General features: G+C 49.2%; 2 protein-coding genes across 5 annotated transcripts in view; one reads left to right on the forward strand and one right to left on the reverse strand.

Annotated features, from left to right (window-relative positions):
• Positions 1-558: 558 nt before the first annotated feature.
• On the reverse strand, positions 559-19,390 carry CASP9 (caspase 9). 2 transcript variants are annotated; one of them, XM_057499763.1, is made up of 9 exons: positions 19,205-19,390; positions 16,293-16,563; positions 13,705-13,736; positions 12,669-12,845; positions 12,136-12,225; positions 10,769-10,916; positions 4,475-4,654; positions 3,769-3,878; positions 559-2,751 (listed from the first exon to the last, which is right to left on the reverse strand). In XM_057499763.1, the coding sequence occupies exons 1-9, from the start codon at positions 19,334-19,336 to the stop codon at positions 2,662-2,664; spliced, it is 1,230 nt and encodes a 409-aa protein (XP_057355746.1). In that variant the 5' UTR covers positions 19,337-19,390; the 3' UTR covers positions 559-2,661. The 2 variants fall into 2 exon arrangements, with proteins under 2 accessions (XP_057355746.1, XP_036770203.2); XM_036914308.2 differs by having other exon boundaries at positions 16,170-16,563.
• Positions 19,391-21,525: 2,135 nt separating this feature from the next.
• DNAJC16 (DnaJ heat shock protein family (Hsp40) member C16) overlaps positions 21,526-23,632 on the forward strand; it is a 32,090-nt gene continuing 29,983 nt past the window's right edge. The window contains exon 1 of one of the 3 annotated variants that reach the window (XM_036914312.2): positions 21,526-21,674. Coding sequence is in view for 1 of the 3 variants with exons in the window: in XM_036914310.2 (XP_036770205.2) it covers positions 22,264-22,266 (3 nt within the window). In the remaining 2 variants the exon portion in view is untranslated. The other 2 variants (XM_036914311.2, XM_036914310.2) reach the window with 2 other exon arrangements.

Consider the following 23,632-nt stretch of genomic DNA (forward strand, 5'->3'; position numbering starts at 1 on the left):
CAGCCAAATCCTAGGATGTTCTCTAGCCCCAGCTGCTGTGTGAGTCACTGTGCAGCTGGTCCTGGCAGTACCTTAGGGACCCAAAGCAGGGGCCAGGGGCAATTGTCCTGACTTTTTGTCCCAGCATCAGCTGTTCCTACAGGTGCAAGAGCAGGCCACAGCCAAAAGCATGGCCAGATGTCAGAGGGGATCAACGGGGAACAGAGACGGCTGGGCAGAGGCCATGCATGCATGGGACAGCAGCCAGGTTAGGCACACTTGCCTGGCACTGGGTTCCAGAATGGCCAAGCCGACAACCATCTGTCCCCTGGTGGAGGCCACCCCGGCAGCTGCAGAGGGGCTAGTGAACCCTTGCAGGGATCCCAGCCCAGGAACACTCCATGTGCAGCTTAGAATCACACACAGGCACTTGGGATCACCCCACCTGCACAACCCAGACAGGTGACGAGCCAGGGTCAGGAAGCCACTAACAAAAGGCACAAGGAGTGACGTGACAGGAGACAGGTGGCCAAAGGCATTCATCCCTTCAACAAACATTCATTGAAGGACAGCAACACATGAATCTTCAGCATCCACCAGTTTTATTTTTACTTTTATTTTAGCAGACAATACATACCCTTGGTAAAAATATTCAAAGAATACAAGAGTGTATCAAGTAAAACCGTGAAGTCCCCCTCATTTTACATCTCCAGTGCCACCCCCCAAAGATAATCATTAACAGTTTGGGGTGTGGTCTTCTGGACTTTATAGGCATCTATAAAATATCTGTATCTGTGCATATATAGTCTCTAAGCCAAAAGTAGGATTTTACTCTTCAAACTATTTTGCAGCTTAATCTTTTCCCTTAACATCATTATCACATTTTATGTGTCACTTCATATATCTAGCCTTTTAAACAGCTAAATAATATTCCATAGCATGAGTATAAGGCATGAGGCTTTCATCTGTGTCCTGTCTTCCGCTCTCACATTGTTGCGATGAACATCCGCAGACATACTTTCTCCTACACTGGTCTGAGTATTTGTGCTATGAGCTCCAGCAGCACCCTGGATCGTGGAGCTGGTGTATTAAAATGTTTAACAGATATTGCTAAACAGCTTCTGAAAACAGCACACAATGGTACTCTGCAAATAGCGGTGGTTGTTAACACTTCCAGGGCTCTCAATCCCTTGGAGAAATAAATGAAATTTTAAGACCTGCCCATCCACCCATTCAACTTATAATTTTTAGGAGTTCACAGGCCCAAACAGGACTCCAGGCTAAGACCTCTCTTTGCAGGAAGCCCCCAACACGGCAGTGAAAAACTGTGATGACATCTTTTTCTCCTGAATGTCATTTTAGCGCCTCAGGCAGGGGCCACCTGACTCACAGGAGCAGCCCAGCCCTGAAAGGAGAAAGCTGGGACACTACCAAGCACAGCTCTGCTCGGGTAACCTGATTATTTTCTTGTGTGTGTCCTGCAGGTGATTGCAAATAACCATCAGAAGTCCCGGGGGTACTGTCTCAGACTTGGAAAGGTCACAGAAGGAGAATAATAGAGTGACAACTACATGAATCACACCTTGGTGAAAGTCTTCTTAGTAAACCATCCTCACAGCCAGAGCCCTAAAAGCAAGAAATAGACCGGGGTGAGGACAGCTTAGGAGACCTTGGGGATGGGGCCTTCTCCGGGGAAGCCCAGCATCTCACTGTCACAGCATGGCTGCCCTGAGGTCCTTCAGCCAGGAAGGCACCTGGAGGCACCGGCTGGACTCAGGAAGACCTGGGCCCAGCCAGGTGTCTTCACTGGTCAGTGGTGTTCCCCTAGACAAGTGACTTAACCTCCGAGCTCAGGGCATCCTGCCCGGTCACCTTCCTGGGATAGGATGGGGATCGAATGAAGTAAGAGATGAGGAAATGTTTCCCAAAAGGCACAAGTCTTTTTTATAAGAAAGAACAAAGAGTTGGAGCAAAATGAGGCAAGAAATAGGCAAAAGAGAGTCTGTATTCACCAAAGATTTTTTTTTTTAAAGAATACTGCCATATAAGAAAAATTGACAATTTTTTCTAATTTCACTTCAGATTCACAGATTTTTTACCTGTTCAGACTCTAGTATCCCAAAACTTGATGATCTAATGTTGGTTTGTTTCAAGCCAACAGTTTCTACAGATCGGTGCTTCTCAAGTAGGGCTCAAGTTTCAGGGGCTATCTGGCAATGTCTGAAGACCTTTCGGGCTGTCACGACTCAGGGAGAGGTGCCACCTGCATCTGTGGAATGGAGGCTGGGGACACAGCTAAACATTCCACAGTGCACAGGACAACAAAGGACTGTCTGGCCCCTAATGTCAATAGTGCCAAGGTTGAGAAGCCCTGCTCTAGAGAAAACACAGGGGTCAGAGACCACAGCCACTAGTAGGGTCCAGGCCACTGGTAGAGAGTCACATGGTCTCCATGACATTCTTCTGCTCCTCTTCTTCCATCGCTGGTCCTTTGTCTCCAGGTTGGAAGCTGCTAAGAGCCTGTCTGCTACCCACGGGGAGAGGGAAGATCCTCTACAGGCCACAAAGCCCTTCAAAGCCTGACAGCCACAGCATAAGGGAGTTCAGGCCTCAGCCGCCACCAGCCTGGAGCAGGAAGGTTTTGGAGTGAAAGCGAAGACAGGATGAGGAGTCCCGGCCACATTATGTTTTAAAGAAAAGTTTTTTCCGGAGGAAATTAAAACAACCAGGCATCTGTTTGTAAATCCTTTTCTGCGAAACAGCATTAGCCACCTGTGAACACACAACCACAGGGAGGTCTGTGAGTTCTCTTGACTGAAGCAAGAATTCCAAACAGAGGCTGGGGCGGCAACTGGCCACTGAACAGGCACTTTAAAAACAGCTCTGGCTGCGGTCTTCTTGAGTGGTAAGTTTAAAGAACATGGATCTATAAGAAAGCTCAAAACTCAAAATTTCAAAATTCAAGAATTCACGAAGTTCAAATCAGATCAAAAGGTCTGCTTTTAAAAAGTTGAGACTTGAAGGAATCGGGCCCAGGAACTGAGTGTACTTCTTAGCTCTGATGGACCCCTACCCCCATCCTAAGAAGCCCCCCTGCCAGTGAGGGTTGCTTACCCAGGGCCATAGTGCAGGGCACCCCCTGGAGTCATGCCTGGTGGTGGCTCTGCACCTGCAGTTCATCTCTCCTCTGCTCTGCTCAGCAGAGCACCAAGCCAGGGCCTCCCGGAGAGGAAGGAGTGGTCCCAGCCCTCACAGCCCCTTAGGGCACAAATACCCGAGCAGGAGGCGAGTGAGCAGAGCCTGTGTGCTCCGAGATCTTTACAGAAAGCAACTGCTCTGAATGGGATTTCACTCAGTGAGACTGGAACCCGTCTGGACCATCCTCCCTGTCCTCTCACTGGGGCCTACCAAGAAGGGATATATACAAGAGGGATCCAGGACTTTTGAGGGTCAAGTGTAGAAGACTACACAGTAAGACGAAGGGGATGACCTGCCTTTGGGGGTGCCATGCTCTGGCCACGAGCCATCCTGCCCTGGCATGAGGACAGGCTCCATCAGCGGGGGTTGTGGGAGGCATCAGCCTGGGACCTCAGAGGAGCCAGGGAAGGCAGCCCTTTGAATAATGTGCAAATATCACCACAGGCAGCAACATCTTGCACTAAGAGAAGCAAAAGCACCAACCCTCACGCAAGCCAAGATGCAGAATAAACCTCTGGTTTGGGCTTGGGGCCCTGAGGACGCACTGCCCCGCCCGGGAGCTGCCCCCCTCCCCGAGAAGGCAGCGCTCACCCTGAGCAGGAGGGTCTGGAGGTCTTCAGAGTGAGCCCACTGCTCTAGGACGCTGACCAGGGTCTCGATGTACCAGGAGCCTCTCTTGGTCTCCCTCCAGGAGACAAAACCTTTGGAAGGACAAAGGCAGACACTTGCTGGAGAGCCGCCCCCTCCCCGTGCACACAGGCTGGAGCTGCCTCCAGACTCACCTGTTCCCATGCCTAGTGGGGGCGCCCGCATGTCTGCGCTCTGTCCCATTCGTGATTATTTCATCCTCACTACCACCTTGTGACTTGGGACATTTTTTTTATTCCCATTTTGCCAACAAGAAAACCAAGGCTTGGAAAAGTTAAGTGACTCAACGGATAAGGAAGGAAAGAAACTAACACTGACCACACCTCCTACGCACCAGGCCCTGTGCTCAGTGATGTGCTGGCCTCCTTATTACTCCCCACAGCAACCCGAGCTGTGATTGCTATTCCCCTTCTACAGATGAGAAGACTGAGGCAGGGCCAGGCCCAGGGTGAGGCAACTTAAATTTGCATCCTAGGTGCCTTGCTGCTTTGCCTGCCTCGCCCTGAGCGGAGGCTCCGAGGGAAGTAAGTTGCTTAGGGTCACGAGGTGACAAGAGGCACGCACCCAGCTCTTCCCTTCACAGCGCAGTTCTCTTAGGGCAGGTGGGAGGCCCTGCTGGCTCGGGGGACAAACTCCCTGAGGTGCTCACCTGGGAAGGTAGAGTAGGACACAAGGATGTCGCTGGGTGTGGGCAAACTGGACCTGGCGTCTGGCTCGTCGGAGGTGCCCGGCCCTTCTGGGAACGGGACAGAGTCTGACTCAGTGTCCTCACCAGGGGTCCTGTCTTCAGAGGAAGTGGAGGCCACCTCAAATCCAGGGTCTTTCTGCTCTGCAGGAAGCACAGACACCACTGGTCACTGAAACTCACAGGGCAGAGCCCCTGCCCCTTGCTGCCTGGCGCCCTCCAGCACCCCCAGCCGAGGTGCCAGTGCCGGGCCAGCATGAGCAGGGAACCAAACAGGTGCTTCACTTTTACTAAAATCAAAGTTTTACCCACTCATTAGGTAAAACTTGGGGTGGGGGGAGATAACCGCAGAAAGTTTTTAAGTAGCTATGAAAACAAGTTGCAAGATATATACACCCAAAGAACAGAAAACAGTGTTCAAACAAAGACGTGTACACCCTGTTCACAGCAGCATTATTCACCACAGCAAAGAGGCCAACAGCCATCTGACGAGATGAATGGGTGGAGACTCCACTGGACTATTATTCAGGCTTAAAAAGGATTGAAGTCCTGACACATGATACCAGTGGGGATGGGCCTTGAAAACATACCGAGTAAAAGAAGCCAGATACAAAAGGCCACGTAATATATGAAATGTCCAGAATAAGCAAAGCATGGAGAGGAGAGCCGACTGGCCGGTGCCAGGGGCTGGGAGGAGGGGGCACAGACAAGTGCCTGCTGAGGGGTGTGGAGCTTCTGTTTGGGGTGATGGGAGAGTTTTGGAGTGGATGGTGGTGACGGTGGCACAATCATGTACTTTCTGAATGTACTTACTGCCACTGAATTGGACACTTGGGAATGGTTAAAATGGTCAATTCTATGTCATGAAAAAACAAGTTACTTTATCCAGCCTTATAAAAAGGAATCCTGAAAAAAATCTTATAATACGAATGGACCTTGACAATACTAAGTAAAATATGCCAGTTAAAAGACAAATGCTGCATGACTCCCTTTAGAGGAGGTGCCTAGAGTAGCCGATTCATAGAAACAGAAAATGGACTAGTGGTTTCTAGGGGCCGGAGGGAGCGGGGAAGGGGGCATTAGTGTACAGTTTGCGTTTCACGGTATCGGGAGTTCCAGGGAGAGACGGTGGTGATGTCTTCACAGCATATGACTGTACTTAATACCACTGAGCTGTACACTTAAAGATGAATGAGATGGTACATTTTATGTGTCTTTTACCAAAAAATGGTTTTGAATTTTTTTTTAATTACCCCCCAAAAAATCACTGAACAGTATGTAAAGTATGACCTATTTGACAACAATATGATGGCTAGATAGGTAGATTAGAGAAAGAGAGAGAAATGTCTGGGAGGAAACACATCGATTGTTAAGAGGCTCCCTCTACAGAACAAGACAGGGAGTGGGGATGGGCAGAGGACTTTCACTTTGCACCTTTACAGACCTCTGAAGGCTTTGATTTTGTTGTTGTTTTTTAGTGAATATGAACTATTTTTGGTCTCGTGAAATTAACCTGCCAGTATTACGTGCATTGGCCACTTTGGCCACTCAGATGCTGGAAAGCACAAAGTCACGTTGGCTTTTTTTAACCACAGTTATGGCCTCTGCCCTCTCGCAAATTAAGTCTCCAACATAAGGATTCCAAACAGCCCCCCATGCTGATAGCACGCAGAGCAACCACGGCTAATGGTTTGCTCCGTCTCTTCCCATCCTGGGTCCATTTGTTTTTACCTGGTTATTTGCAGGTTCAACTAATTATGCTTTATTCCCTTATCACAACATCACAAGGACTTTCCCCGGGTCATTACAAAGCTATCTTTAAAATCATGGTTTATGACCCAGGGACAGACACACGCACCCAGGGTACTCCCTGGACACAGAACACCAACGCAGGCCCTGAAGAAGACACAAAATAAGAAGATTGGGGGGGAGGGTCCTTCCATTTGGGGGGGCTAAATGCCCAAACCTAAAAAACTATGCCCTTAATTTACATTAAGACTTGGATGAAAATATATATGTATAAAACTTGTTCCTGTTTTTTTATCTTTGTAGGAATGCAGTTGTGGAAACCATCACTGTATCACACTGTCCTCTTTAAGACAACTGAGGGAAGACAACTCGTCGTTCTCGGCTTCCGTCTCAGGAATACCAAACCAGGTGGGTCCCTGAGTGACTCTGTGTTACCCCGTCTTGTCTCGGATGCTGGAAAGCACAAAGTCACGCTGGCAGCAAGCATGCAGGACCCCCCAGGATGCATTTCTAATTCCAAACGTGCTCCCTTTCTTCTTTCCCTGCATTTCCAGTCCCTCTCTCTCTATTTTGTTCTACTACATCATTTGTACTCCTTCGGCTATCTCAAATCCTTTTATGGAATCAAAGAAGGCATTTAGTCATAGACAGTGGGATTCGGGAGATATTTATGACTTCTGACCCAGTCATTTCCTAAGGAAATAAGTGAAGCCAAAAGCCCCTATATAAAGACATCAATGGTCATATGAGTCAAAAATTGGGTATCACCGAAATGGCCAGTATTAGGGAAATGATTAGTGAGGGCATATCACTAAGACAGAACATTAGAAAGCCATTTAAACCAGTGCTGATGAAGCCTGTGCAGATGTGGAGAAATGTTCCAGGGATAACGGGAGATGAGAAAAGCAGACCGCACCTGTGGGCCAAGACCCAAAGGTAAGATTAGGCAGAAATGAGATGGCAGCGTCAGGCTCGCAGAATTCTGCATGATTTTCTTTTAAGGTGTCATATTTTCTGTCCTTCTAGTTTTAAAATCCAAAGTCCCCAGAAGCAGCAGCAGGCCTAGAACACACAGGGGCAGAGCAGGACTTGGGCCACACAGCTCGACAGAGCCCCAGGGCAGTGGCACTGCAGGAGGCCTCCTGGGATGAGTCCCATGGAAGGACGGCTTACTGCAGGGCCCAACAGGCCATTCTGAAAGAAGACAACTAAAAAGAGCTTCAGTAAAAGGCAGACAGAGGGCAGAGCAGCCCAGAAATTCCTTAGCGATCAGTTTGTAGAGCAGGTAACTATGACCCAGACCCCAGTGTGAGAAGGGAGAACAGTCCTGGTGGGAGAAGCAGCCAGTGTCAGGCAGGCCCCTGGGGAGGAGAGCAAGCTGGACCTATGATGGGAAATAGCAAGGAGGGTGGCAGGTCATGGTGCACCCAGGAAGCTGGGATCCCATCTGCAAGGGACAGAGACAAGACAGAGATGGTTCTGACAATCCCATACTAAAAACCGCCAGCATCTATTACCTCTCAGCATGTACAGCTGACTCAGAAACTTGGTAATTTGTCCGTGTTCTCACAGCTAATGTGTAGAGGCCAGTATTCTGCCTGAGCAGAAGGACCACCGTGAAAACACAGAAGACAACAGGATCCAAGAGTGGAATACAGAGAAAGGAGAGAGCAGGTCAGACAGGGTGCTAGCTGTGTCACCATTCATGCCATCCTCATTCAATGATTCTCATGAGAAGGCCTCGCCTACAGGGTTATGCATTTTCTGCACAGCTTTGTTCTGAAGGGGACTCATTAATTCAAAGCCCCTTGTAAGGCAAGGTTAACTTCCCCCTAAGAATCAATATGCAGCAGGTGGAGGAGCTATTCCCTCGGCTCAGAAAACTCACACCCACTGTAGCACATTGTTCTTCTGCCTCGTCATATGATCTCTGAAGTCTGGAGAGGCTGCCCCAAAATTAACAGCTCAACCTAAAAGGGGCCACTCAGGTATGGCCAAGGGCGTCACACCATGTCACGTATCACCATACTCCCAGGCATGCCAACACCGTTACTGATTTTGAGGCATGTTGTTCTGCCCTGGTGCCCACGCTACTTCTTAATGAAGGGGTAGATGACATGGTAGAGGATTTTTTAATTTTTCTAAATTGTAAGAACAGTGAATTTTCAAATAGCAACCGAAGAGTTGCCAAAATCTAGCACAGATATTCAGATGCATGTAAACCACAGGACACCCCAAGGGACAGTAACACAGAGTATGGATATTTCTGTATTTCTTTTCTCAGCTGACGTGCCGCCTCCGTGTGGCCATAGCATTAAACGCATGATTGCACAGCCTGCCAGGGACTGAGCAGGGACCCGAATTCCAAAGGAGCGTCTTAATCTCTGCATTCCAGCCTTGAACTCTTGCTGCTCCCAGTGGGCTGTTGTGGTTTTATTTTTAATGGCGGGTGTCTATATTATTTCAAATATTGCTCACAGATATTTTTATATGGTCTTATTTCACATTCAAGTAATTAGAATCCATGTAAAATACAATCATACTATGAGCTTTGTGCCAGCCTGGGGACCCAAGCTGTAGGTAGACGGTCTGGCCCTGCACTCGGAGAGCTGACCAGGGGATGAGGCCCTCTGGATCTGAGGAGCAGATGCCACATCAAGGGAAGAACTGGGCTTCATGAGCACCAGGCCAGCTAACCCTGACTTTGTACAAGGAAGAGGGTCTTTAGGGAAGACTTCCTGGAGGTGGTGACAATCACTGAGAACCAGGAGGATGGATGATTAAGAGCTGGCCAGGAGACAAGGCAGAGGAATGGTACATGGCAGGCTGAGGAACAAGCCAGAGACTATGACATCCTGGAAAGGTTGTGGGAGGCCAAGTGGCCTTGGCCAGATCACCAAGGGCATCGCAGGCCCTGCTAAGGAGTCCAAAGAGTGACACCGCAAAGATCCCCCGTGCTGCTGAGAACAGACATGAGCGACACGGGGCCAGAAGGCCGACTCCCTGCAACTTCCCCTGGAAGCCCGCGTCCCAGCTCCACTCCAATCCTAATTCCCTTGCCCATTTCACCTTTCATTTGGGTCACAGAAGGAAGGACCCTATGCTTCAGAGTAAGAACAATGTTCACATTCTGGATCATACGAAAAAAGATGAGTTAGAAAGGATTTTTACAACCCCCAAAGCAGCAGCCTCTCCCCCTTCCTATTATCATTACTCTGAGTAACTGTCCTGGTGGCTGGGAGAAGGGAAGGGGACACATGTCACACTAGGTCCTCTGGGGTCAGGGGAAGGGGAAGGCCAGGTGTGCAGTTATGAAAATGAACCCAGCACCATGTTATCTGTACACTAGCTACTATCACAGTAATGCTATGTCGTGGGCTCTGTTATTATCTCCACTTGCCAATACTTCTAGAGATTAACTGGCTCATGGTTGTACGGGGAGAAAATAGCTGAGCCAGGATTTAGCCAGTGTTCTTAGTCACTCATGGCCAAGTAATGGGCCTGGATCATGATGGTGATTTAATATAGTTCCAGGCAAATTATAAATTCTAGGATGCAAAGACCCTGTCTGTCCTGTTTCTCAGCAACTAACACACAGTCTGGTGAATACAGCAGGTGCTCAGTAAGCCCTTTTCAGACCCATCATGTGACCAGAGCCTGCTCTCCCAGACAACCCACCCCCTCACCCCAGCCCTGCCACCATGGAACAGTATGGGACAGATGATCATGTGCAGAAGAGCATGCCACAGGTGCCCATGTTCCAGGCCATTGGCACATATGACCCACCTCGGGCAGGCTGGACAGCATTATGGTATGACAATGCCCACTTCTCTGGCAGATCAGGCCAATGGAGGAGGAACTGATAGGCTTTCCAGACATCCCAGCCCCTGGGGAGCCCTGGGCAGAGGGGATTCCCTGGGACAGAATTCCCACTGTTCCCCACCTCTCCCACCCTGTCCCACAATCCAGGAAACACACTGTTCTCTCTTCCCTCTCTTTTTATTTTATAAGGAAACCAGGTAACAGTGAAGTAGGGGTTGGGTTGAAAGTCAGGGCATATGGCAAAACAACAAACAGTCCAAATAATCCTAAAAAATTACAGAAGTCCCAGTACCTGGGCCCTTAGGAATTCCAATAGTTAATTCAGGTCTGGCCTCCCTTCTCTGGGATAGGCCAGAGGGGGTCTAGATGACGGAGGTCGGGGTAATGATAATAAGGAGAATGAAAGCAGATGTTTTTTCTCTCTCTGCTTTACTTATTTTCGCCAAGCCTCTGGAATTGAAGTTGCCAAAGAACAAGGAGCCCCTGATGCTATCGCACAAGGAGCATCTGACCTCACAAGGCTGGACAAAGCTGAGGCCGCCTCTGGCTAGAGGCAGGTGCTGCCACTTGGACAACAGTGAGCCTGTTTGGGACCCTCTGGCCACCTGGAGAGACCCCTTGGACATCATGAGGGCAGCAGCAACTTCCCCACTAGTTTCATCTGCAAGGAGGCTGAGGTCTGCTTACCTCCGCCGCAGGCCTGGATGAAAAAGAGCTTGGGCTTCCCTCCCAAGCTGGGGCAGTGGGCTCCATTGAAGATCTTCACGATTTTCTCAATGGACACAGAACATCCATCTGTGCCATAAACGGCCCCTGGGAGCTGGCGGTGGCTGGCCTAGAAAACCAAGAACCTTGGTTATAAAATGAAGAAGCTGAGGTAGGAAGCCACCAGCCTGTTCAGAGGCTTTGTGGGGACCGAGCATGTAGAAGGTCCCAGCCAAGGGCCCGAGGCTGACTGAGGCAGGGCAGGTTAGCTCTGGGTGGGCCGCGGTCAACATCGATTGCAAGGGCCTCAAACTCCCGTGCTTATAGGGGCCAGCTGAGAGCACTGGCCACCTTTTAGATCGGGGGTCCGCAAAGCATGGTCCCCGGGCCAGCAGCATCCATCGGCATTACCTGGGAACCTGGAAGGCATGCCAGTTCCTGGGCCCCACCCAGACTCCTACACCAGAAGCTCTGGTCACGGGGGCCAGCACTCTGGTCCTTCAGGCACCTCTGAAGCAGCTAGATGTTGAGAACCTCTGCTGGATCAATTCTGCTCAAACTCTACATGCAGGGGACCCTGTGAATGTGCAGGCCCTGAACGAAGAGGTCAGGTATGAGGCCTAAGAATCTGCATTTCTCGAGCTCCCAGGTGGTGCCCATAGTGCCAGTCCAGGGGCCACACCATGACTAAAAGGACCAAAGGGGCTGCCCCAGCCCAGCTACAGGTCAGGGTTCCGCTCTGTGAGGATGCTGGCCTGGCAAGGCCAGACTTCTGTGGTTTCTCAAGAGAAGCTGGAAATCTTGATTTCTGTGTGAAAGTTGCCAGCACTGAAAACACTGTGCAACCCACAGGGGAACCACAGGCCCCCAGCTTGGAACTTTCTGATCTGTCCAACCCCTCAACTTAAAAGGTGAGGGAACTGCGGCCCAGGAAGGAGCGGGGCTTGGCCGCAAGGACCCAGCACATTAGTGGCCAAGCCCGGAGTGCCGACTCCCAGCCAGAGGCCAAGGCCCAGAACACCGCCCAGCAGGACCCAGGCAGTAGCTGGGGGCTCCTGTGGGCAGTACCCAGCTCTGAACAAAGACTGCAGGGAGGAGTTTTGTGAGCACAGCCTGTCTCCTCCCTGCCTCTCCCAGATGGCTTCTCCCAAGAACACCGTCCCACCCAAGAGCAGCATCCAACTCCTCAGAGGACCAGATGGCTCCTGGGAAAACAACAGCAGGTGGGCAGGGCCCCGTGGCTCTTCCCACAAGGCTGGGGTGAGCTGGACCCAACAAGGGACAGGGCTCTGCTCAGCCTCTGGGCGCAGCCTGCCCAGACACCTGCCCGAGTTGCTGGGGCCTCCTACCTCACAGCCATGAGAGAGGATGACCACCACGCAGCAGTCCAGGGTGCTGTGGTCCTGCCGCGCCAGCTCCACAAAAGCCTGGACCATTTGCTACAAGAGAAAGTGCAGGTGAACCAGGACACTGGGGGCTCAGGTCACCAGCCTAGGCCCACCCAAGGGCCTGGGCAGAGCCCTTTTCCTGCTTCCTGGGCCAGACCAAAGCAATGACAGGTGTAACAGTCCCAGTGGCTACCATTCTTGGGGAAGAGGTGCTGTGCTTGGGTGCTATTACTTAATTGTCACGATGCCCTGAGGAGGCGAGCGCTATTCTTGCCATCTAGACAGGAAACTAAGGATCAGGGGTCACACAGAAGGTAGTGGGAGCGCCAGTTCTCACCCCAGGTGTCTGAGTCTGAAGCTTGAACTATTAACAACTGAGTCATACCACCTCTCATGGTCCCACAGTCCTAAGGGAGTTGCTAGGTTTCGGGGCCTCTCTCAGGACACTGCCCTAGCCTGCCCCCCACATCCCTCTCCACCGACAGTGACTGTACCTGGGCGGTTAGGTCATACTCCACCTCCACCATGAAATGTAGGGAACTGAAGCATCGTTGCAACTTCTCACAGTCGATATTGGAGCCAGTGCGCGGGCTGAGCCCCGAATTGAGGCTGAAGTTCACATTGTTGATAATGAGGCAGAGGCCACAGGGGTCCACATTCAGGACGTATGACTGCCCAAGCAGAGGGAGCAATGTAACCTGAAGTCTCACTGCCCTCCTCAGGAGGGAAGGTGACCCCCTGCTTTTCACATGTGCAGTGGGCATTCTGGGGAGCTGGGATGGGTAATGGGGTCTGCTCTCTCTCTGAAGGAGTAGCAGCTTCTATACCCAGCATTCCAGGGCAGAAGCAAACAGATTGCAAACCAGCTGGATGAATCCTGGCTGTGTGGCATAAGAATAGCTAAGAGAAGATCAGCTCCCATGGTGGCATTCAAGGATAGGAGTTGTTAGCTTAGAAATCCAACAACCTTCAACATTCACCCCATAACAACCTTACAGACCGTCCAGTTCAGGGGAGCGGGTGGCTGTGTTGGCAGACCTGTGCTCAGCCCACCTGCAGAGCACTGACGTCTCCTTCGGAATTCTCTCCCAGGAGGCTACTCATTTTGTTATATAGTATTCAACACTATGCACAGTTATTTATTTATTGGTCTAACTAGTCTCTGCAAGGCTGACGGCTCCATGAGGGCCAGAAACATGAGTGGTCTGTTCCCAGGAATCCTAGCACCGAGCCCAGGGCTAGCAAACAGAGTCACACCATAAATGCTGTGAAGGAGACTGAGGGACTCGGTTCCACAGTCATTTCTGAAGTCCACCCCCTGCTGGGCCTGAGCCCTGACTTTACAGATGAGAAAAGAACAGGGTTGGTGAGCTGCTCCAGGAAGCCATATGGGGCCTGGGACGGGGACTGCCTCTCCAACCAGGCTGGGCTCCCTGGGCTCCAGACACAGCTACGGGGAAGGAGCGGGTGAGTGCAGAGCAGAAAAGCCCGAAGTCAGTGCAACTGGCCCCAAGTCATATGAAGACTCACCAAATCGACGTTTTCCCTTGAAAGCTGACCACCTGGAGAAAGAGGGAAAAACGTGAATGCCAGGGCCTCACAGGAGAGGGGCAGGGGCTCTGAGGACAGCCCCACAGAAACAGGGAGGGGTGAGGACTTGGGAACCCTCAGGCCCTGCTGGGGGGTGGGGGTCAAGGGGCACAGCCACCTTGCAGAACTGCCTCAAAGTTTCCAATAAAGCTAAACACACACCTGCCCTCTGGCCAGCAATTTCACTCCCAGACGTACATGCAAGAGAAATGAGTGCAAAGGGCACAAAAATACTGGGCTGTAAATGACCTCTGAACTGTTACTCAAAATGCCCCAAACCACAAACAACTCCAATATACATTAACAAGTTGATAAACAAATTGTGAAAACAGCCAGACAAGGGACACTACACAACCTGACAAGGAATAATGTACTGATACACGCAATGCCATGGACAACCAGGATAACATTACCCTGAGGGAAGAAAGGCAGAGGAGTATAAACGATGTGATTCCATTTATTTGAAATGCTAGGCCAGCAGGGCGGATGGGAAGCCCTGGGAGAGCAGGTGCTCCCTCTCTATAGACTTTATGGAACCTGCCACACCATTAAGTCCTTGGAAAATATGCACAGAATGAATGGATAAAGGTGGTCATTTTCCCTTCAGTGTCAAAAGAGTTTTCGTTTCAATGGGCAAGAAGTTCAAAGTTCAACTGACCACCAGTCTGTAACTTAGCAGGGCTTTTTGTTTTTTTTTAAACAAAGAGAACATGGTGGCTATTTCCAAGTCATGTTGGAGCCTATACTGGTGATCGAACAATAGTGCCATTCATAACCCAGAAAGAGCCTGGATCCCTTGCTAGGAACTATCCTCTCACCAGTCAAAACGTCATGCCAGAAAAGCAGGCCCATGCCACTTTTAAAAGTAGACATTTTTACTTAGCCTGAAGACTCCCATTAGTCCACAGCCTTAAATCTGAAACAATCGCTCATTTCCAAAATTCTACTGCACCCCAAAAATATAACTGTCATCCGCTATGGAGGAATTCGCCCATCCCCTGAATCAGCAGTAAATGATCCGCAAAAATGAGAGAGTGACATCATCAAAATGACAGAATAAGAACTTTTTCCACCTCCTCCCACAAAGAACACCAATTTTGACAGTCACGCATGGACAAGGGTGCCTATGGGAAGTCCGGAAATCCGGGAGAAAAGTTCCAGCACACTGTTGGTGCAAAAAAAGTTCCTAGACTGGCTGCAAGGAAGAAGCTAGTCAATAAAGACTGAGGGAGGTGACTCCTTCCCCAAATGCACAGACAGCAACCCAACAAGTCAAGGAACAGGAAAAATCAAGGAAATATGACACTACCAAAGGAATACAATAATTTTCCAGTAACCAACCCCAAATACACAGAAACCTGTCATCTTCCTGATAAAGAATTCAAAATTGTTGTTTTAAGGAAGCTCGAACTACAAGGAAACACAGAAAGACAATTCAGTGGAATCAGGAAAACAATACACGAACAAAACGAGAAGCTTAAAAGAGAGAAAAATATTTAAAAAGAATGAAAGAGAAAGTCTGGAACTGGAGGATACAATTATGAAATGAAAAATGCTACAGCCAGCATCAATACCAGACTCGATCAGGCAGAAGAATCTGTGAACTAGAAGGCAAGTCATTTGAAATTATCCACTCAAAAGATAATAACAAGAGTGAAAGAGTAAAGAAAAGCCTACATGAACTATGGGCCATCATTAAAAGAAAACAATCTGAATTATTGGAGTCCCAGAAGAAAAGAGGGAGAAAGGGGCAGAAAGCTTATTTAAAGAAATAATGGCCGATAAGAAACAAATCCTACCATTTGCAATAAACTGGAGGGAGCTAGAGGGTATTATGCTCAGTGACATAAGCCAGGCGGAAAAAGACAAATACCAAATGATTTCCCTCATTTGTGGAGTATAACAACGGACCAAAACTGAAGGAACAAAACAGCAGCAGACTCACAGACTCCAAGAAGGGACTAGCGGTTACCAAAGGGGAGGGGTGAGGGAGGGCAGGTGGGGAGGGAGGGAGAAGGGGATTGAGGGGCATTATGATTAGTACACATGGTGTGGGGAGGATCATGGGGAAGACAGTGTTGCACAGAGAAGACAAGTAGTGACTCTGTGGCATCTTACTACACTGATGGACAGTGACTGTAATAGTATATGGAGGGGGGACTCGAAAATATGGGTGAATGTAGCAACCACATTGTTTTTCTTGTGAAACCTTCACAAGAGTGTATATCAATGATACCTTAATAAAAAAAAACTACCACATGTCTTTTCAATAAATTATACTTCTGCTTAAAAAGACAAAAAAAGAAAGAATGGCTGAGAACTTCTCAAATCTGGCAAGGGGTTTGGACATCCAAGCACATGAACCTCATAGGTCTGACCACCCACCAACCACTCTCAGTACTCACAGACATCACTGAAAACGCCAGAACCACAGTCCACTGGCCTGGGCACCTCTGGTCTGACAACCGTTGGCCTGGGCTTGGCTGGCCAGAGCTCCTCAGGCCGTAGCACCACTGTAGCAAGTGCACCTGGGGTTGGCTTTGCTGGCTCCTGCTTCACTGTCAGCTCCTCTCGTTCAGTGCCCATTGGTCTGGGCACCCCAGGCCTGAGGTCCAGGGGTCTGATGGCTTCTGGACCCTGCTTCTCTGCTTGTCCACTCGTTCTTAGTAATGAAGCCAGCATATCCTGGCCTGTGTCCTCTAAGCAGGAGATGAACAAAGGAAGGGCCTGGCTCCCTCGAGTCTCTAGATCTATGATCAGCTGCCTGGCCTGGTCACTCCGAGACCCACATCCTGCATGCTGTTTGGAAAGAAAGACATGGCACTATTATCCACACCATTTCATGGGACTCTCACCTTGTCCATCCATTCCCCATCTAGTATAAGTCTAAACAATCAGGCACATGGGCACAAATTGGGCCTGTACTTAACTGTGTACCACTTGCCAGCCTTTGCTTATCTATTCAGCTGGTATTTTGGAGGCATCTGGTATGTGCCCAGAGCTGTATAAGTGCTGAAAATACAGTCGTGAACAGTCTTAGTCCTCATTGAGCAAAGGAGCACACGTCTAGTTAGGGATGCAAACAGACAACTCCACAGTAACGCACCAAGGAGAGAAATACCAGGAGGGCTGAGGATGGTGCAGGGGTACCCAGCTCAGCCTTGGGGGACCAGGGAAGCCTCCAGGAGGGGGTGTCTTAGCTGAGACCCCAGAGAACATTAGGAAGTGAATAGCGAATTGAGAGAAACTAGAAATATAAGCAGGGATAGGAAACAGCAGTGAGGAATAAGGCCTTTGCGCGGTCATGACACAAAAGCTGCGAGGAGCCTCTGAAGAGTTTGAAGGCAAGTGACAGTCGGATCTGCCTTTTAGAAAAATCACTCTGGGGGCAGGATGGACAGTGGAAGGGAGTGAGCCCCAGTCAGGTCAGATGGCGGTAAAAACAGTGCAGATGGAGTGGAGAGAGATGAGAAGACAGACTAAATGAATAAGGAGAGAGAATCGGCAGGATTTGGGCATTCACTGGATGGACTGTGAAGAGGCAGGAATGGTCAAGGTTGGCAGGTGGCGGGACAGTGGGGCGGATCAGCAGGAGAAAGATGCTTGCCACCTGCTAGCTGTCCTTGGAGACCCAGCTCTAGGCAAGGTTCCTCAGGCCCACACAGCAATAAGACACGACCCTGTCCTCACATATCCTACAGCAGTACTAAGAGAACTTTCTGTGATGATGGAAATGCTCTTTATCTGTATTGTCCATATGGTAGCCGTCGGCCATGCATGGCTACTGAGCACATATGCTACAACTGAGGAGCTGAATTTTTTATTTTGCTTAATTTTAATTACCTCACATTTACATTTAAATAGGATAGGTGGCAAACGGCTGTTGTATTGATCAACATAGACCTACCTATAGTGTCACAGAAGATAATTAGAACTAGCGAAACAGCTACATGCCACTTCTGTGCAAGTGGATCAGGTTTTCTGATCTCTCACAACATTAAATGAACACTCATGGTAAGACAGACATTGTATTAAATGCATCATCCACTTAGACCCCCTCAACAACCTTACAGGGTTGAATTACACATACCCCCACTTTACAGATGAGGGAAATTGAGTCCCAGAAAGGGACTTGCTAATATTGCACTTGTAATACATAACAAAGCCAGGATGAGGACCTAGATACATGGCTCAGCCATACTAGGTGTGGCAAGATGGCAGCTCATTGTTCACACAATGTCCTTTTAAAAATCTCAATGCGTTGCTGACATTTCAAATCAGGGAATTTTGACATTAAAATCAAGAATTTCAGCTTCTCTTTCAAAACATGCAAAATCTGGCAACACAGGGCCAGCATTCTAGTATGACCATACCTAGCTGGAGCTGGCGGGAGGGAGGCCTACTACAATGCCTACCCTTTGGGCCTCAGTGGGTATTTGAGCTTAGAGCCCCTGTCAGTGTGCCTGAAGGTAAGGATATGACCTCAAACCATTTCCACACCTCAGTACAGGCCCCACAGCATAAGTCTTATTTTAATAGTATTCATTGGTTATTTTCCATATATTTGTCCTATTAAAGACATCCTCACTGGGTCAGGCCAAGCTCCTGGATAATAGAGAAACCAGACACCTGACCTGCAAGCCACCCACAGGCCACTGGCCATGGGCCTCCAGAAAGCTACACACCCCACTGCACCTCACTGTAGGGAACACCTCCAGTAACCCCCTTACCTCACAGGCCTGTGTTGGGGGGTGGAGGGGGTCAACAAGTAATACAAATAAATTAAAGTGCCTTTAAAAAGAACCTCAAATATGTGAGGTTATTATTCTCTCCATTACCCGCACCAGGCCCCTCATCTCCAAAACCCCTTACAAAACCAACTTACCATAGGAAAGAAAGTCTGACCGAAGAGGGCTGGGCACAGCCGGCTACCTTACCCTTGCACCTGACGCTATCCTGCGCCATATCCATTTTCTCATTTAGCCCTCACAACAATACTGCTGTTGTCCCCATTCCCAGCCCAGGAAACTGAGGCTCGAAGAGGCTAAGTGACTTGCTCGGGGACACAGTGGCAGACAGTCTGACCTCCAGGGGGTCCCCTGAACCTCCGTGCTGTAGGAGGAAACGCACACCTGCCTCCACGGCCTCAAGAAGCCCAGTGGGGCAGCCGCCGACGGTGCAGGCTGGGGCGTGCAACCCCTTTAGCAAACCGTGGCAGAGGGGTCTGTGTTGCCTGCTTTCGCTAGGCGATCTAGTGGGCTCGATGTCCTGAGGAAAAATGGGGTTCCCACACAATGGTTCCCCAAAGGGTGGGTGCTGGGTGGCGCAGCCGGGAGGCAGGAGCTCGGCCATTCAGTCATGTGTGGCTCCAGCAGCCCCCTGCGCGCGGCCTCGCTGTCCCCGCCAGTGACCCGAAGTCTGCGCGCGGCGCGGGGCGCACCTGAATGTCCTCGATCATGGCGAGCGTGAAGAGACCGCGGCTCAGTAGAGCATCCCAGAGCGCGGCCACCTGCAGCTCGCTGACCAGCCGCACCCGGCACCGCCGCAGGAGCTGCCGATCTGCCTCATCCATGGCAGGCAGACGAGGGGACCGGAGCCGCCTCCGTCCGCTTCCGGGCCTCGGCTACGGCGCCCCGCCCACACCCCAGAACCCGCCCCCTGGACCCGCCCCGTCCTCTGGGCACTCCCCCGCGTCACAGCCGCCGCCCCCGGGCCACGATTCACGACCCCTCTGCTTTTATAGAGACTAGGAGGGAATCACATTGCTAGTACGGGACACCAACCCCCTGGAGCCATGGCCTGTCACACCCTCCCGAGTCCGGCTGCCCTCTAGCCCCATCCCCTGTTCCCACCCCCATGCCGGAATCTAGTCGTTTACTGTTCCAAACTCGTGCGTCTCATCCATCCAAGCCCACATTACATGGTCTTCCATTCTTCTCTTCACTCTCTCCCACCCTAGCACCTCCCATAAAAAAACTGGCAGAAATCTAGTCCTCTGAACTCCCAGTTTATAGGGCTCATTCCCACATTTCAAAAATAAAGACTCCTGGAAAGGGGGGACCCTCCTACACTGATGGTGGGAATGTAAATTAGTTCAACCATTGTGGAAAGCAGTATGGAGGTTCCTCAAAAAACTCAAAATAGAAATACCATTTGACCCAGGAATTCCACTCCTAGGATTTTACCCTAAGAATGCAGGAGTCCAGTTTCAAAAAGACATATGCACCCCTATGTTTATCGCAGCACTATTTACAATAGCCAAGATAAGGAAGCAACCTAAGTGTCCATCAGTAGATGAATAAAGAAGATGTGGTATATATACACAGTGAAATATTATTCAGCCATAAGAAGAAAACAAATCCTACCATTTGCAACAACATGGATGGAGCTAGAGGGTATTATGCTCAGTGAAATAAGCCAGGTGGAGAAAGACAAGTACCAAATGATTTCACTCATCTGTGGAGTATAAGAACAATGCAAAAACGGAAGGAACAACAGCAGCAGACTCACAGGAACCCAAGAATGGACTAACAGTTACCAAAGGGAAAGGAGGGACTGGGGAGGGTGGGTGGGAAGGGAGGGATAAGGGGATTAAGGGGCATTATGATTAGCACACATAATGTAATTTTAAGGGGGGGCACAGGGAAGGAAGTATAGCACAGAGAAGACAAGTAGTGACTCTATTTCATTTTACTATGCTGATGAACAGTGACTGTAATGGGGTATGTGGTGGGGACTTGATAATAGAGGGAATGTAGTAACCACAGTGTTGCTTATGTGAAACCTGAGCATAAGACTATATATCAATGATAACTTAATAAAAAATAAATAAACAAATAAAATGAAGACTCCTGTTTACTGAGCATTTGCTAAGTCCCAACCAGTTGCTAGCCACTTCACATTCATTACCTCGTTTATGCCTGACTACAATCCTACTGGGGATAACATTCATTTCCCCCATTTTACAGATGTGGACGCTGAGACTCAAGGAGGTAGTCAACCTTCAAGGTCACAGAGGTAGTAAGTGGCAGAGGGAGGCAGGATTCAAACCCGAACCTGACTCAAGCCCACCTTAGAATGTCTTTTCTTGTGCAGCAAAACATCAGCCCCATTCATTCCAGTTAGTCTGCAAATATTTATTGAGATCGTGTCCGACTGAGACTGAAGGCACAAGAATATATGCATAAACAAACCAAAAAGCCCTGCCCTTAGAAGTTTACATTCAGTGGGAGGAGACAGATGATAAACAATATAAATAAATAAAAGATATGGCTTGTTAGTGATAAATACAAATTAGATTTTAAAAATAAGTAATAACAGGGCAGGGGGATGTGAAATCTCTTTGTATCCCCAAGGAACCTAACTGATGCTCAGTGAAAATTGTTTACCTCTTTCACCTGTGACTCTCCTCCTCCTTCCCACCATCCACCTCCCTTGTTAAGGGCAGGACCTGACACACTGCAGAGAAAGCTTTTTGGTTAATGGGTTTAGGAGTCCTGGATTCTAGGCCTCAGGCAAGTCCCTGTCCCTCCCTGGGCCTCAGTCTCCCTATCAGCATACCGTGGAGATGGACTAGAAAGGATCCCTAAGGTCCCTTCAAACTCTGACGCTCTAGGATCCTATGAATAGGGTTAAAGAGAACAGGGACCTGCAATTGCTTCCCCACTCTAACAACTGTTGCTAGACGAGGGCCATCTCCTGGGAAGAGTGGAACCTCCTCCCTAGATCAGGGACGTCCTTTTGGCATCCCATCATGCATCGCGACTTTGCCTCTCTAGGAGGCACGTTTTGGGTTCTTTGGTCACGATCATCCCTCTGGATCCAGCCAAAGAGCGCGCCCCGTTCCTATAGCAACCGCGCCAGGTCCACGCGCAGACGGCAGGTAACAAGGGTCAAACAAGATTCGTAAGGTAGAAGCCCTCGACCGGTTCAGTCGGCGCGTTCGGAGCGCCGAGCCTTTAAGAGTCACGTGACTCCCCTACGACTTCTGCCCTCCTCCTTCCCCTCCCCTGGCCCGGAAAGCGCTGGTGTGCGCCCGAGGCTCCCGGCCGGGAGGACTGACTGGAGAACGAACCCCGCAGCCGGTTAGGCCGGTGCCCTTTCCCGGTAACTCCTTCCCGGCGTGACGCGCGGAACCACGGACGCGGTGGGGCCGGGATCTACCGTCAGTTCCTCCTCGTTCTAAGTCCCCGCTGGGCCCGGGTGGAACGATGAGCTGACGGGGCCCAGGCCAGGGTTCTCGGTGGGCGGCAGAGGACCTCTGGTGGGAGCTCGAGGCAGGGCTCATACATAGAGCCTGTCCCCAGGAACCGCTGTGTGGGTCAGGGGATACAGCCCGTGGGCGGTAGCCTACCTATTGGCAGGTTGTTTCCCACCCTGACGCCCGCACAGTCGAGCTCGAGACTGTCAGCCCGAGATCTTAACAACCTCCCACCCGGCCCCTCCACTTGGGGCCCTGGAGGCGACTGACACAGCTGAATAAGGCAGTGATTGCCCTGCATGGTAGGAAAAAATAAGTACCACTTACTGCTTGCTGACCCTGTATGATCAGAAAATCCTTTACATACGGTTAACTCCCATGATCATCCGATCAAGGTGGTATTTGCCCCACTTCATGAACAGGAACCCTGAGGTTTAGCAAGTTAAGTAATTTGCCCAAGGTCATCAAGTGGTGGAGGGCGGATCCCAATCGTAGTCTGATTTTGAAGCCTGTATGTGCTTAGCCAGTAGCTCCGTCACCTTCCCGAGTTGTACGTATTTTGTAGGACAGTATGTTATAGATTGCATTAACAAGGAAGAAATTGATTGGTTTTAGGATTTTATGCAGCATGCACGCAGTTCTAAAAATTGACCAACAGATTAGTCAATTTTGTGAGGACTCCCAGGCAGCATTTAGACTTCCACTTGCCAGAAGTCCACCGCTGTTAACAGCGTCCCTCCTTAAGTAAAGTGACACATTAGACACTTGAACCTTAAAACTTTGATTTATGAGAATCAAGACCCTTGAAAACTCATTGTATTGTATATCACAAAGATCCTAATCCTAGAGTGTAAATGACCCTGCCTGCAGTAGAGCACTATCTTGTTCATTAACCAGCGAGGATTATTTCTAAACTCCACGGTGAATTCACTACCTACACTCACCTCCTATTTGCATTTGAGGACCATGCCTGGTCTACTGCCTTTGCCATCAATACCTCTTCACATAGAAAACTAAATTTTTTCTCCCATTTCTTCTCATTCGAGGTCTCCATTTATAATGACCGTATTGCTAATGATTAAATTAAACAGCAGCTTCTCTGTTTTCTTGTTCAAAGCCCGCAATGAGAAAGAATAGAATTGGGGCATACTAAGTTATAACTGCAGGTTTTATTAGGGTATTTCACTCCCATATTTGTATTTATTTAACCCCCAAGAATGTCACAGCTATTTTATTTTGCAGTTTGTACTTTGTAAATCTTAAGATTTCATTGATTTATTTAGCATGTACTCAGTGAGGTATTCTTAAGTCACGTATTTTAAGTTTAAACTATTACTGTTGTATAAGTGAAATAGTGCATTTGAGATGTAGTTGCTTGATTTTCTTATGTATGTTTTCCCACATTTGCTTATTATTTCTTCATCTTGTTCATTTTCAGTCATTTCTAAAGCTTTTCTAATCCAAGGATTCTGGAGAGTTGCTATTAATTCTTACTGCTCATCTTTTCATCTGTAATAGTTCTTATTTGCGATATTCAAAAACAGTAGCAAGATTATTGATTTTAAGACATGATCAAACAGCTTGCCACTTTTCCTGCAAAATATCTTTTGTTTGTTTTGTTTTTCATCTATATATCTTATATCTTTACCTAAGAAACAAGATGGTCCA

The sequence above is a fragment of the Manis pentadactyla genome, chromosome 4, assembly GCF_030020395.1.
Source record: "Manis pentadactyla isolate mManPen7 chromosome 4, mManPen7.hap1, whole genome shotgun sequence".
Classification (NCBI taxonomy): Eukaryota; Metazoa; Chordata; class Mammalia; order Pholidota; family Manidae; genus Manis; species Manis pentadactyla.